The sequence below is a fragment of the Dendrobates tinctorius genome, unplaced genomic scaffold, assembly GCF_039654945.1.
Source record: "Dendrobates tinctorius isolate UK_male_01 unplaced genomic scaffold, ASM3965494v1 ptg000008l, whole genome shotgun sequence".
Taxonomy (NCBI): domain Eukaryota; kingdom Metazoa; phylum Chordata; class Amphibia; order Anura; family Dendrobatidae; genus Dendrobates; species Dendrobates tinctorius.
In genome coordinates, this window is record NW_027361676.1 from 73,362,589 (window position 1) to 73,377,599 (window position 15,011).

Below are 15,011 nucleotides of genomic sequence, written 5' to 3' on the forward strand. Positions count from 1 at the left end.
TCCAACTCTATGATTCTAATTCCAGCAATGTGGATAGGATTGATAGAAATCTTTTGCCCACTGTACTTTTTGTTTATGCTGCGTAAACGGACCTGCGGTGCGTGTTCAAAATTGGCAACATGGCTGCGGATACGCTGTGCTCTATGTGCAGATTTTCCTCATAAAATTAAATTTGATGCAGAAAATCCACAGGTAAGAAATGCATGTGTTTTTAATGCATTCCTGCTGCAGAAACGCACTAAAAACACATGTAACCCACACATAAAGGTATCTATAAAATTTTGGCAAAGCCAAAATTCCAGCATGTAAAAAGAGCAAAGAAGCTATATTTAAAACAAGACTTAATAAAAATGAGACAAAAACCGCAGCATCAAAAACATGATACAAACGTAAAAAAACAAAACAATAAAAAATGCAAAATGCGGTGGCTGCAACTTATATGCGAAAAAATAGGTGACAGATACACTTTTTTCAAAAAATGCACAGCATCAAAAACTGATCATGGGAACCTATCCCAAGTCACTTTTTCAATACAAGGTGTATGAGACTGACATAACGGAAGATGTTGGAAGAGACGTTTAGACAGAACTGCGATCCCATGGCGAAGAAGATCGGAACGGCACTAGGAAAAGACTAGTGATGAGCGAGTATACTCGTTGCTCGGGTGGTATCCGAGTATTTTGGCGTGCTCGGAGATTTAGTTTTCGGCGTTTCAGCAGCATGATTTGCGACTTGTAGACAGGCTAAATACATGTGAGGTATGCCTGTTTGTTAGGGAATTCCCACATGTATTCAGGCTGTCTAATCATGCAGCTGAGACGCCGAAAACTAAATCTCCGAGCACGCCAAAATACTCGGATACCACCCGAGCATGCTCGGAAAAACCCGAGCAATGAGTATACTCGCTGATCACTAGAAAAGACGCTGATCGGTAAGAACTTTAATATATGCACTGTGCCCATAACAGTGGCTAAGGAGGTACATGATATAAAATGCTACTTTACAAGGCAAAAATCTGTACATATTGCTCTTTCTGTAGAAAAATGCATCTGTTTTGCTTTCTGTAAGTACAAACCTAAACTGGATTCCTTAAGAGAACACATTGAAATACATCACTGGCACACCGCTCTGATGTTCCTTCATAGACACATGAAATATTGCAGACAAATATCATTTTACTGTTATCACAGCAAATCCTGGAGCTCTGCATGAAGGTACGCCAGATTAGGTGAAGCTTACTCTACATTTCAGCTTTGTAATCACAAAACAAACCTGAGAATCCGAGGACTAATCTGTAATCAGATATATTTGACTTTCCATGCTCCGATGCACAGCCTAGTCCTGTGTAGCCCAAAAATGCTTCATAGGCCGGAAATCCAGCAAAGTAAGAAACGGGCACTAGAATATTCTGATCACTGTCGTTCAAGCTTAGAATATTTCCCAAACAATATTCTACAAACTACAGATTAATTTAAGAATTAAAACCAGAATTGAACCAGAAGGGAACTGTACAGTCACTGTAAACAATGTTTCTGTTTGTTTTCACTTTCACCCCTATAATCCTTCACTTTCTGCTAATTCCCCTAATCCCTACTCCTAGTAAGGAACTGTTCATGTCTTCTTCAATCCTTCCCATCCACCTCACCTCCGCCTCAAAACTGTTCCTTAACATACAATCCTCTGTCTCCAAACACAGACAGCCCCCTCATGCCCTCTCCTGCTCCCACCTGCTAACACTTTCTCTGCTCCTTCTCACTGCTGGTGATATCTCTCCAAATCCTGGTCCTCCTCACCACATTCCCACAGTCATTTCTACCTCCCATCCACGCTCTATCACAACCTTCTGTAACCTCTCCAACGTTATACCCATTCACCCAGCCCCCGCTTCCCCAGTCCCACTAACAGGAGCTCTGTGGAACGCTCGCTCTGTCTGCAACAAGCTTTCCTACATCCATGATCTTTTTGTTACTACCAAACTTTCCTTCCTCGCCATCACCGAAACCTGGCTCACCCCTTCTGACACAGCCTCTCCTGCTGCACTTTCGTATGGTGGCTTCCACCTTTCTCACACCCCCCGCCCCAGCAGCAAACATGGCGGAGGAGTTGGTTTTCTCCTGTCAGATACCTGCTCCTTCACCCCAATCCCACTGCAACCCTCTGTTACCCTCCTTTCCTTTGAGGTGCACTCTGTGCGCATCTACTCCCCCTTCAACCTCCAACTGACTGTCATCTACCGCCCCCAGGGCCAGCCACCACCTTCTTTGACCACTTCACCACCTGGTTACTTCATTTCCTTTCCGCGGACATCCCTACTATCATCATGTGCGACTTCAACATCCCCATTTGTCCCTTCCCTCTCAGCTGCCACTAAACTCCTATCTCTCACTTCCTCCTTCGGCCTCGCTCAATGGTCTTCTACAGCCACCCACAAAGATGGCCACACACCTGACCTCATCTTCACCCAACTCTGCTCCCTATCTAACCTCTCTAACTCACCTCTTCCTCTCTCTGACCACAACCTTCTCACATTCTCTTCCCTCTTCACTCCATGTCTACAATCCCCACCCCACAAACTTTCACACCCTCGCAGGAAACAAACACCTTGACCTACACTCATTCTCTGAATCCCTCCTCCCTCTTACAGATATAAGTTCCTTACACAATGCGGATGACGCTGCCGCTCTATGTAACACCACAATAGCTGTAGCTTTGGAATCCGCTGCCCCACTTACACATACCAAAACTCGCAAAATCAACATACAGCCCTGGCACACCAGCCTGACCAAAGAGCTGAGGCGAGCTTCCAGGGCTGCTGAGCGCAGATGGAAAAGATCCCACTCCAACGAGCACTTCATCGCATTCAAACAGTCCCTCACTACTTTCAAGACCACACTCGCCACAGCTAAACAAACCTACTTCTCATCTCTCATATCCTCCCTGTCTCACAACCCTAAACAGTTATTCAACACCTTCAATTCTCTCCTCCGCCCCCCAGCACCTCATCCCTCCCCACTCATCTCAGCTGAAGACTTTGCCTCATTTTTCAAGCAGAAGATTGATAACATCAGAGACAGTCAACAACCCCCAGAGCCCCTCCTCCCGACTTCCCAGCCCTCCACCTTCAAAACCAACTTCTCCACCATTACAGAAGATCGACTCTCCACTCTACTCTCAAGATCACATCTCACCACCTGTGCACTTGACCCGATCCCATCCCACTTCATACCAAACCTCACCACAGTCTTCATCCCAACCCTAACCCATCTCTTCAACCTATCACTAACAGCTGGTGTTTTCCCCTCAAGCTTTAAACATGCCTCCATCACACCTATCCTCAAAAAGCCCTCTCTTGACCTATCCTCTGTATCTAGCTATCGCCCTATATCACTTCTCCCCTACGCCTCCAAGCTCCTGGAACAACACGTCTACCTTGAACTGTCCTCCCATCTCTCTTCTTGCTCCCTCTTCGACCGCTTACAATCTGGCTTCCGGTCACACCACTCCACTGAAACTGCCCTTACTAAGGTCACCAATGACCTCTTAACCGCCAAGAGCAAGTGACACTACTCTGTCCTCCTCCTCCTGGACCTGTCGGCTGCCTTTGACACAGTGGACCATTCCCTATTATTACAAACTGCCCACTCTCCCCAGTCCCACAAGCTCGCTGCCTCGGAGTAATCCTTGACACTGATCTCTCCTTCAAACCACATATCCAAGCCCTTTCCACTTCCTGCCGACTTCAACTCAAAAATATTTCAAGAATCCGTTCATTCCTCACCCAAGAATCTGCAAAAACCCTAGTCCATGCCCTCAATCTCTCGCCTTGACTACTGCAACCTCCTGCTCTGTGGCCTCCCCTCAAACACTCTCGCACCCCTCCAATCTATTCTAAACTCTGCTGCCCGACTAATCCACCTGTCCCCCCCGCTATTCCCCAGCTTCTCCCCTCTGTCAATCCCTTCACTGGCTCCCCATTGCCCAGAGACTCCATTACAAAACCCTAACCATGACATACAAAGCCATCCACAACCTGTCTCCTCCATACATCTGTGACCTAGTCTCCCGGTACTTTCCCGCACGCAACCTCCGATCCTCACAAGATCTCCTTCTCTACTCCCCTCTTATCTCCTCTTCCCACAATCGCATACAAGATTTCTCTCGCGCATCCCCCCTACTCTGGAACTCTCTACCACAACATATCAGACTCTCACCTACCATCGAAACCTTCAAAAAGAGCCTGAAGACCCACCTCTTCCGACAAGCCTATAACCTGCAGTAACCACCGATCGACCAAACCACTGCAAGACCAGCTCTACCCTCGCCTACTGTATTCTCACCCATCCCTTGTAGATTGTGAGCCCTCGCGGGCAGGGTCCTCTCTCCTCCTGTACCAGTTATGACTTGTATTGTTAAAGATTATTGTACTTTATTATGTATACCCCTCCTTACATGTAAAGCGCCATGGAATAAATGGCGCTATAACAATAAATAATAAAAATAATACAGTATATGGTTCCTTTATTGTTGATGATCCTACACCTATCTCGCATATTACCGTCATCTTCCATGATGCAACAATAACTAAAAGCTAGTGTTTCAAATGCATAGTGGCTATACACTGTAATCTCACCATTAGGTCGGGGTCACTATAACATCTCATGCAAGAGCATCGGATGCGAGATCCTAATAACAATCGGCTCCTGCTCTGCTGTGAGCGTGATCCAAGTGTCAGAATTGCAACACAGGTGTGAAGGAGACGGAGAAAGTAATTTCTCCATCTCCTCTGCTGCCGGTGTCGGCAGAGGAATCACTCTGCACTCAGGTGACATCTGAGTGCAGTGCGATGTTTCCGACGCACCCATAGGCCTATATAGATGCGTGCAATCCAAATTTGGCATCCAATCGCAACATGCTGTTTTTTTTTTTCCTAAAGGATCTCGATTCCTCATCTTCTCCATCCAATCTGTCAGTAAATTTTGGACTGCATTCAGGTGTCAGAGTGCGGTCCAATTTTTGTTCACGTACCCATGGACATGAATAGCTGAGTGCAATCGGAATATTGGCGGTAAATTGTGCATGCTGTGATATTTTTTCTCGGATCACTGGATCCATGGGAAACAAATCAGATATGCGCACAGCCGCATTGAATAAAACTGGTCCGAGGGTGATCTGATGTTTTGACGGATTGCACTAGGACAAACTATGGTCGTCTGCACGAGTCCCCAGAAAAACAGTTTACAAAATTAACAGAATGTAAAAAAATTAAATTCATCCCCTATTATTTTCTCATTCCACGGCAATGGTTAAGGGTAGTAGATCAATAGCAGGGTAAAAAGCTTAGGGAATAGCTTGTGCTGGACTGAGAGTGATGATTGTAATTTTGCAGTGAACGCCATCACCGCCCCAGATCAAAGATATAAACCTTAAAGTGACAGGTCTTAAAATAATTACACACATTAACCTGGCACAATGGTGAACATGTGATTCTACCGACTGCATTAAAGGGGAAGGAACAGATGGCCTCTGGATATATATAATTGTATGTCTCCTGTTATTAATTTACTGTAAGCATGAAGTCATTTCCTATTAATGCTGTAATTATACAGCAGTACTGAGAATCTGTTAGACTTTACTTGTATTTAAGAAGTAAAACTTAAATGCTGAGATTTTTTAAAAAACAATTAAACACCAATGTCATTAAACGTACCTTCATGTCATGGGTTAAAAAGATCTATTCTAGGAAATTCATTCTTTTCAAAATTTTGGAAATTGTTCTTGTATTTAGCGACATATTCACTAAATTGTACTTTTCAAATGGGGTGTACTCATTTATGCTGAGCACTGTGAGTATATATAATATATATATTTTATTTATTTTTTTTTTTTTAATTTATTTATTATACATGCAAACATTTTTCATGGATTTTTCAGCCATTTTGATGTGAAAATTTCGAGACCGGTTAATAGTCTGAACACCACTCAATATCAGATTTCGTCCTTGAAGTATCCAATGTGACCCATCTAAGTCCAGGATGACGGGGCTTCTAGACATAGTGAGCAATAAATCTGATGTATCACTGGAAGGAATAAATCCTATGGGTCATAAAACCATAAAAGAAATTGCAGAAACTCCAATGCAGCCGCTGTACGAATACAATTAACCCTCCTGTAGGGCATTTTACAGTATGTTAGCATTAGGACAATACAAACAGGAACACTTTAGGGATCGTTGCATCAATGCTAGCAGCTGGACAGCGATTTAGTAGCTAAAGCTATGACAAATATTGATATCCATTATTGCGCTCTCCGATATGATATCTGCGGATGTATGAGGGTACTGTGAAGCTGAGCCCTGTGCATTGATACACAGACCCCTGTAAGTACAACATGCCGACACATGCTACTTGATCAGTTCACTAATTCTAGGTTCCATTGGTAAAGAACTATTAGGTTAGATGAAAGCACTAGATCACGGCACTGCATTCCTTGTTAGACAAGACACTCGGAACTATCAGTATACCACTTGGCTTTCTGTAGCAGTCTTTTGTCCAGAAATACTAGCCGGGGCCTTGAAAGTGTCCAAACCCATGGCTGCAGGAGGTCCATGATATCCTGGATTGTCTTCTGCCCTGGTGTCCTGCTTTGAAGCTATCGCGACAGACAGGGAGGCGGTGTGTCTTTCAGGAACAGCGCTATGGGTCAAGACGTTGGGAGGGTAGTCTAGTTGGGCAGAAGAATGGGCTTTTCTGGGAAGAGTGTTATATGGAGAGTTTCCCGAAGAGTACTCTTTTAGAATTAGCTTTAGGGTGGAAACTCTACGTTCTTTTGACTCCTGCTTACGCTCCAGCAGTTTACTGTTCACATGTTCTGAATTAACATTAGAAAATGAAAGCTGTGGATTAGTGGTGGTTTGTCGCATGCTTGAGCTAGACATGGTCGAATAAAGGATGCTATCCTTATTGGACTGTGTACTTAGCGGGCTCGCTGTGTGCCCACTTATCTCGCCCTGCAGGTAATTAGTTGATGACCTTTGATAGCTGCCTTTTCTGGGAGGAGGTGGGGGGCCCTGTTATTAATATGGAACAATAGAATAGAGGAGAACATGGAAAGAAACAAAAAGGAGAAGCAAATATTAGCATGTTCAGAAGAAAGAAAATATTTAGTTCATGTATCAAACACTACATTTAAGCAAGTGTCTAAACATTGTAAAGTCCAGCCCAAAATAAACACTTGTAAGTAATACACCTTTATGTGTTCATGAATTCTTCTATTGTCTAGTTAAAATATAAAGGAAAACGGTCGCAGGTTTTTGCAATGTAATCTGAGACACCATAATGTAGCGGCAGAGACCCCGATTCCAATGATGTGTCACTTAATAGGCTGTGTGCTGTAGCTTCAATACAACCAGTGTTTTGTCAGCTGAGGATCACTAGAGGACTAGATCTCATGTGCAAGCTAGTCAGACTGATCTGCATAACCCCATCCCCATCACAGATTGGCAGTTTGGAAACAATATACACTGGAAGCTGCCAATCAGAGGTGTGAGCGGGGTGATATACAACTACATGCTACATCTACAGCAGAGAAAACGGATTCTATCCAACCCAACACCAAGCAGTCCAGTAAGTGACACATCGCTGGATTCAGGCTCTCTGCCCCTACATCATGCTGCTGTCAGATTACACAGCACAAAAACTGCTGACATTTTCCTTTTAAGCATAATGGAGTGTGTGCGCTGTATATTATAAACTATTGTCATAGTTGTTCATTAAAAAAGGTTGATTCACCAGTTTACAATGACTGATAAAAAAAAAGAGCATTCAGTGCTAGATTTGGTTATGACTGATGTATTTTATGCTAGCAGCAGCAAAAACTGCAGTATTTTCACCATCAGGGTACGTCTCCACGCTGCGAACTGGCAGCGCTTTGGACACAGTGAAAACCCTGCTCCACCCAAAGCGCCACCCCCTGTTTGCGCAGTGATTCCGGATGTGTTCATTGAACAGATGCGGAATCACTGCATCCTATCCATAGACTGGGTTATTTATCTTGCGGAGATGGAGCATCTCCGCAAGATACATAGACATGCTGCGGTCTGTAAAGACGTGCCACATGTCCGGATGCAGCCCTGCACGCACAGTGGAGACGGGATTTCATAAAATCCCCTCCACTATGCTGTAACATCTGGACGCTGTGGACTGAACGCAGCGTCCAATCCACAGCAAATCCTGATGTAATCCTGAACGTGGAAACATACCCTCAAAGTATTTTATGGAGCAATTCCATTTGGATGGCAGCGTAACAAAATACAAGCTCTACAATATAAAACAGTAGGATTTACCTAGTTTACCTAGGATACCAGCTCCCAGTGCGAGCATGCTGGTATCCAGGGTACACAGCAGGAAACTAAGTGCCGTGCGTGCTTAGTTACCCGCTGTTTACCCTGGATACCAGCTCCCAGCGTCGGCTTACAGCGCAGCGTGCTGGCCAGCGGGAGACCACCGATCAAAAAATAGCCCAGGACATTCCTGCACGATCAGCGATACCCGGTCATTGATGCGTGCCACACACAGCGAGATCGTGGGCGAGATCGCTATTGCGTCCCAAAATCGGTGATGCATCAGCGATCTCGCTTAGTGTGAAGTACCCCTAAGTGAGACGGGACCCTTAGTCACTGACATGCCTTCTATACAGAGCATTGTTTGCTAGGTTATCATTGTAACATGGATATTGGAATATTTTGACTAGAGAAGATAAAACTTTGCTATTTTTGCTTATTTTGACCAGTTGTCAGCTGGTATTTCTTGTGGTCGAGCTGTCTAAGATCTCATACATTACACCGACAGGTGAACAGATGGCAATTCTTCCAAGACGCTTACTAGCCTAAGGTCATGTGTTAAGTGCCCTATAATTCCAGCTCTTATAATCTGATTCACCGTAAACATAGGGTTCATGCTGGCATATGCGCATGTGATAGCAGCAGCTCTAAAGGCCACAATTCTAGCTGATTGTACACATATTAGACACAATTAGTTGCATTTTTATCTATTGATTTCAAATAGTGACATTTACTAGCAGCTGCGGGGATTTCTATACAAACATTACTAATCACATATCCACCAGTGCACATACAGGCACGGCAGCCAGTCTGAATAGTGAGGTCGGGATGCAGAGCCGGCTAGGAGGGAAGCAAGATGGAAACAAGCTGCAGTTTTACTCGAGTACCGAGCCCCTTTAGCTGGGGAACTGCGCTCCTGAGTTATAACTTGCGCTCGTCTATGCTACCATTATTCCTATTTGTACAATCAATTACAATTGCTTTGGCACAAACATGATAATAGGCAGTTTAACAGCATATAATACATCGCACATAAACTGGACGGAAAATAACACAGTTTTTTTGCATAGCAAAAATACATCCATGGTTTAGTTGCAGTACAGTTAGTCAACATCTGTGGTGCCACCGTGCGGTTTTCTATTCTAAGAGTATTCTAACGATCAGTCAGGGTCTGACACCCGCTACCCCTGATGATGAGCAAAACGTTATAGGTGCTGGAGGCCGCAGCGCCACCAATATCACTGACATCCCCTGTCCTTTCAGCTCCGTCCCCAGCTATTTTTGCAATCAAAAAGTCAAACTGTGCTTAGCTTTAACCAAAAAATGAGTTGTGGGAATATATCTACTATATAATCGTCTAATTCTGTCTGTCTGTCACAGCGACAGGCGCAGTCCGGCCGCGAAATGGTGCATTTGAACGACGCACGCCACCGCCGGGAGATCTGCGGCGGTAGCCGCTGATCTCCCAACGGTTGCCGCGGGTCATCTTCCGCCGCACGGAGGTCAGCGGCGACGCAGCCGGGAGATGACCGGCGCAGCGCTCAATGTGCGGATGGTACCCAGGGTACGGAGGAGAGGAGACTCTCATCCAGGCCCAGGGTACCATAAACATGTAAAAAATAGAATTAAAATAAAAAATAGTGATATACTCACCTTCCGACAGCCCCCGGACTCTTTCCCTCCTCTCACCACGCGCCCGGCATCTTCCGGTCCCAGTAATGCTTTGTGCGAAAGACCGCTGATGACGTCACTCTCGTGAGAGCGTGACGTCATCAGCGGTCTTTCGCACAAAGCATTCTTGGGACCGGTAGATGCCGGGAGCATGGAGAGGAGATCGGGGGCCGTCGGAAGGGGAGTATATCTCTCTGTTTGTAACGGAAATCCCGCGTGCAGAACACTGTGCCCTCCCGATGAGACAGCATCGGGCCTCCATCTAGTATATTATATTTGAATTGGTAGAAGGTCCTCTTTAAATGGAACAGCACCACTTTTTGATGCTGCTCCATTTTTTTTTTTTTATTTTAGAAACCTGCATACTGTTATAGAGATATTTAGTGTTATTTTTTTATAGTCTTTATTACAAGGGGCATTGCCGGTGGGTGAGTCTTTATGATGCTATGCTTTATTACCCTATATGCCATGTCCCCTTGCAAGACTATAAAAATCAGCACTAAATAAAAAGGCCATATTTTTAGAATGGTACAATGGATTAAGTAAACAGAAAAAAAAAACATTACTTAGATGTGGGAATAAATTAAGAGCAAAAAAAAAAAAAACGGCCACTGTAGACCCAGTGCTAGGTCCTCCTTGAACAAATGGTCCGTTTCTGATGACCCATTCCCTTTCACATTTCCTGTGAAGAACGGTCTAAGCAATTATTTCATTCTGTTTCTGAACAGGTTCTGGACATTAGTGTATAGGGTGTGGAGCACTTATTCAGGAAAATTGGTCTTCTCAGTCTTCCAGCTAAATGGTTGAAAATGGAAACTCTCTCAATGTCCAAAAACCAAAAGGTCTTATACCGAAATGCACTACAAGATCTTACGATAGTCAACAACTCTAAAATCGTAAGACTCTGGTTTCTGTTTAGAAATCAAATGAAAAGTAAGAAATCCGATTTATGATACTTGTAAATGGAAGTCTGTCATTTATGTGTCTAGATGCCAAGAGCTGCTGGTTATCGAGAGATAAGAGGTGCTACTTGGAGCTGCTTATCTCTGTCTGTAGAAGTCTATTGCAGGCTGCTCCTTTTTCTGAGCCAACCACTGATTGCTTACAAAAAGGAGAGTGCGTTATGTCGGGAAGAGACTTTTCATCAGTCGCCACGTGAATTATACAGTATAATATCTAGGAAGTTGCAAGAGATACTGTAAAAGACAGCTGCTGGCGAGGGTTTTTTATATATGAAAAAAGCCCAAATTTGCATGTGTATGTACATCAGGATTATGTATGGCAGCCTATACATCCAGATCTGTAGATCTAGTTCCCAAATAACCCTGAAGTCGCTGTGCAGGCAGCCTTTACCAGTCGCGACATTAGGAAAACATGGGAAGAAAACACGAAATTGCTGACAATTTATGCTTTTTAGGTGCAATTCTGATGCTCTTTTGTGTCTTTATTTAGCCACGAACCCATTTTGATCACGATGGAGAAAAGCTGCAGTAAATCCAGAAAAGAATTAACATTCTGCGTTTTTTTAAAAAATAACACACCACAGGTCAAAAATGGCTTAAAAAAAAAAAAAAAAAAAAAAAAAATCGCACTGTGTGAATGAGATTTTAGAAATCTTGTTCACGTTTTTACTGTAAACTGTGGAACTTGCCATCCGAAAAAAGCATCAGCAACTCAATGTGTGAATAAGCCCTACTTCTAACAAAACTGTGCCTATAAATAATAGTACACCTACAAAAAACATTGTGCAGGCTGCATATGTTACAATAAAACCCAATAAAAAATCCTTTATTAGGCTATTTGCCCACGCTAGCGTTTTTAAACGCTCAGGAAAAGGATCCCCTTTCAATGAAAACGTGCGTCTTTTTCCACGCGTTTCTTGTGCGGTTTTTGACGCGTTTTTTGACACGCAATTTCTGGGAACATTGGGGAAGGCTAAAAACGCTGAGCAATGCGGGAATTAATGTGCATGCTGCGTTTTTAGCCGCTAAGCGATTCCTGAGCGGTTAAAAGCGCATGCATTGGCACAAAAAGCCAAAAACGCATGCTAATTAATTTGATGCATCTTTTAAGCATTTCTGCAGCATCTGATCCGGCACAAACGCTGCGGAAACACTTAACAAAACGCATCATGGGCACACAGCCTTAATATGATTGTTATTGAGAGCACTAAAAGACACAATAAAACGGAAAAACCTGACGGCTGCCCAATGTAACATTATGAATACCAATAATCTCTATAGCTTCTACAATTGCCTCGTAAACATAGGTTACCTTAATAAATGCAGTAGTTCATATGCAGAAAGAGAGCCAGTAGTGGCACACGGTATGAATGGACGTCGATCACATTCACTACGGCTCCTTTGTTTCTTAATGGGAGTGCCGGAGATTGCCGAGCGCAGCGCTCAACTGATCAGCGCTCCAATTAGAATGAATGGTGAGGCAGTGCGAATGGTCGACCTCCGCTCCAATCAGCCAGGGCTCTTCAGAGCTACAGTTACCAGGTACGGTAGGGGCAACCATTGTTGGAACCCCAGTGATTGGAAAGTTATCCCCTAGTCTGTGAGTTACTTTTACATTTGAGAACACCCCTTTAATGTATTCTTTTAGATATCGGGAGATATAAGAATAGACATACTTTGGATGAGTGGCAAAAATAAGGATACGTCATTAAGTAGGTAGTAATTAAGTAGGTGTTTCTGTTACAGTGTTTACGAAGATTTATAGATTATACCCGTTGGATGAAAACATGCATTCTTGATGTTGTGTCTCCATATGGTAACATCATTCCGAATCTAGGATAAACCCCAAACACCATTATACAGCATTATGCATTGATGCAGATGGTTCTTCACAATCTGCTGTGTTAAATCGCACTTTAGAATAACGACTTGATGCATGGAGAGGATGGCGCTTTCAATAAACCTCCGTACTCCGATAGTTAGAGCTCATTTGAATATAATCTAATTAAAGGAGTGAAGTAGAAGAAAGCAATATAAGACGGGATAAGATTCATCGTTATTATACTGTGAAGAGTCACTTAGAATTCTGAATAATTACGTTGTTTATTTGACAAGTATGAGGCTGAATATGTTTGGTGGTCAGATTCTGAAGGCAATAGTTAATTAATTTGTTAAATATGTTTGGGCAGATGCTTAAAAGAGCTGCATGGATTTGATTTTGATGCCCAGAACCAGTTGGACTGTCTCAAATCTGTGGAGCTGCACCAGGAGGGTGAAGAGTCCCTACTTCAACTGTATATGTGTCCTCAGCTAATTACAGTAGTGGAGCATTTAGATGACAGATACCTTCTCCACCATTTCATCTGTGGAGAGACTGAAGGACCTACAAAGACGTGCACCAGAGAAGCCAGACACACAGGCAATTGGGATGCTTGAATGGGGCATCACACTGTTTGTGAACGCACTGTAGGGGACGGGGTCATCATACTGTGTGAGAGAAACAGTGGAGATAATCATGCCACGTGAAAGACACAGAGGGCATCATACTGTGTGTGAAGGACTGTTGCAGAATCATACTGTGCTGAAGGGACATCATACTTTGCAAACTCCCCTCTCCCGCTCTCTGACCACAATCTTCTTTCATTCTCTAGCAAGAACTGCCAGGCTGCCCAGGTCACCCCCACTGTCCAGACTTATAGAAACATACAGGCCATTAACACCCAGAAACTTATGAAGAACTTGCAGTCTTCATTGGCCCCTATCTCCTCCCTCTCATGTCCTGATTCTGCATTGAAGCATTACAATGAAACACTTCAAAGTGCCCTGGATGAATTTGCACCCCCTATAAATAGAACACCACAACGCAGACGGCGACAACCCTGGCACACGGTGCAAACACGTTTCCTGCAGCGATGCTCCAGGTGCGCCGAACGTCTGTGGAGAAAATCCAATCTACACGAAGATTTCATCGATTTTAAGTTTATGCTTAGAACATACAACACTGCCCTTCACCTCTTCAAACAAACCTATTTCAACACCCTCATCACCTCACTGTCCAATAACCCGAAAAGTCTCTTTGACACTTTTAATTCTCTACTCAATCCAAGAGTACAGGCCCCAACCACGGAGCTCCGAGCTGACGATCTGGCCAATTACTTCAAAGAAAAAATTGACCAGATTCGACAGGAAATTATCTCCCAATCACCTCATACCATGCACTGTCCTCCCTCCCCCACTGCATCTAGCTCACTCTCTGATTTTGAACCAGTCACAGAAGAAGAAGAAGTAAGCAGGCTCCTTGCATCTTCTCGCCCAACTACTTGCACCAGTGACCCATTTCCGTCACATCTCCTCCAGTCCCTTTCCCCTGCTGTCACCCCTCACCTAACTAAAACAGTTAACCTCTCTCTCTCTTCTGGTATTTTTCCCTCCTCATTTAAGCATGCCATCATACATCCACTACTTAAAAAACCATCCCTCGACCAAAATTGTGCCGCTAACTATAGACCTGTCTCTAATCTTCCCTTCATCTCTAAACTCCTGGAACGCCTGGTCCACTCCCGTCTTATCCGCTATCTCTCAGAAAACTCTGTTCTCGACCCTCTCCAATCCGGTTTCCGCTCTTTACACTCCACTGAAACTGCCCTCACTAAAGTCTCTAATGATCTGCTAACAGCTAAATCAAATGGTCATTACTCCATGCTAATTCTCTTGGATCTCTCTGCAGCATTCGACACTGTGGATCACCAGCTCCTCCTCACTATGCTCCGTTCCATTGGCCTCATGGACACAGTTTTCTCCTGGTTCTCCTCCTATCTCTCCGACCGCTCCTTTACTGTATCTTTTGCCGGTTCCTCCTCCTCTCACCTTCCCCTTACTGTTGGGGTCCCCCAAGGATCGGTTCTAGGCCCCCTCCTCTTCTCTTTGTATACTGCCCGTATTGGTCAAACAATCAGTAGATTTGGTTTCCAGTACCATCTCTATGCTGATGACACCCAATTATCCGCTTCTTCTCCTGACATCACGCCAGCCTTTCTAGA

General features: G+C 44.0%; 1 protein-coding gene across 4 annotated transcripts in view; it reads right to left on the minus strand.

Moving 5' to 3' along the window:
• The window catches only part of SORBS2 (sorbin and SH3 domain containing 2), a 333,099-nt gene that overhangs the window by 136,240 nt on the left and 181,848 nt on the right, over positions 1-15,011 (minus strand). For 3 of the 4 annotated variants that reach the window (XM_073578712.1, XM_073578685.1, XM_073578692.1), the window contains exon 7: positions 6,521-7,066. The exons of the other annotated variant lie outside the window; for it this stretch is intronic. In XM_073578712.1, coding sequence (XP_073434813.1) covers positions 6,521-7,066 — 546 coding nt within the window. The remainder of the gene's footprint in view (positions 1-6,520; positions 7,067-15,011) is intronic. 4 annotated transcript variants of the gene reach the window in all.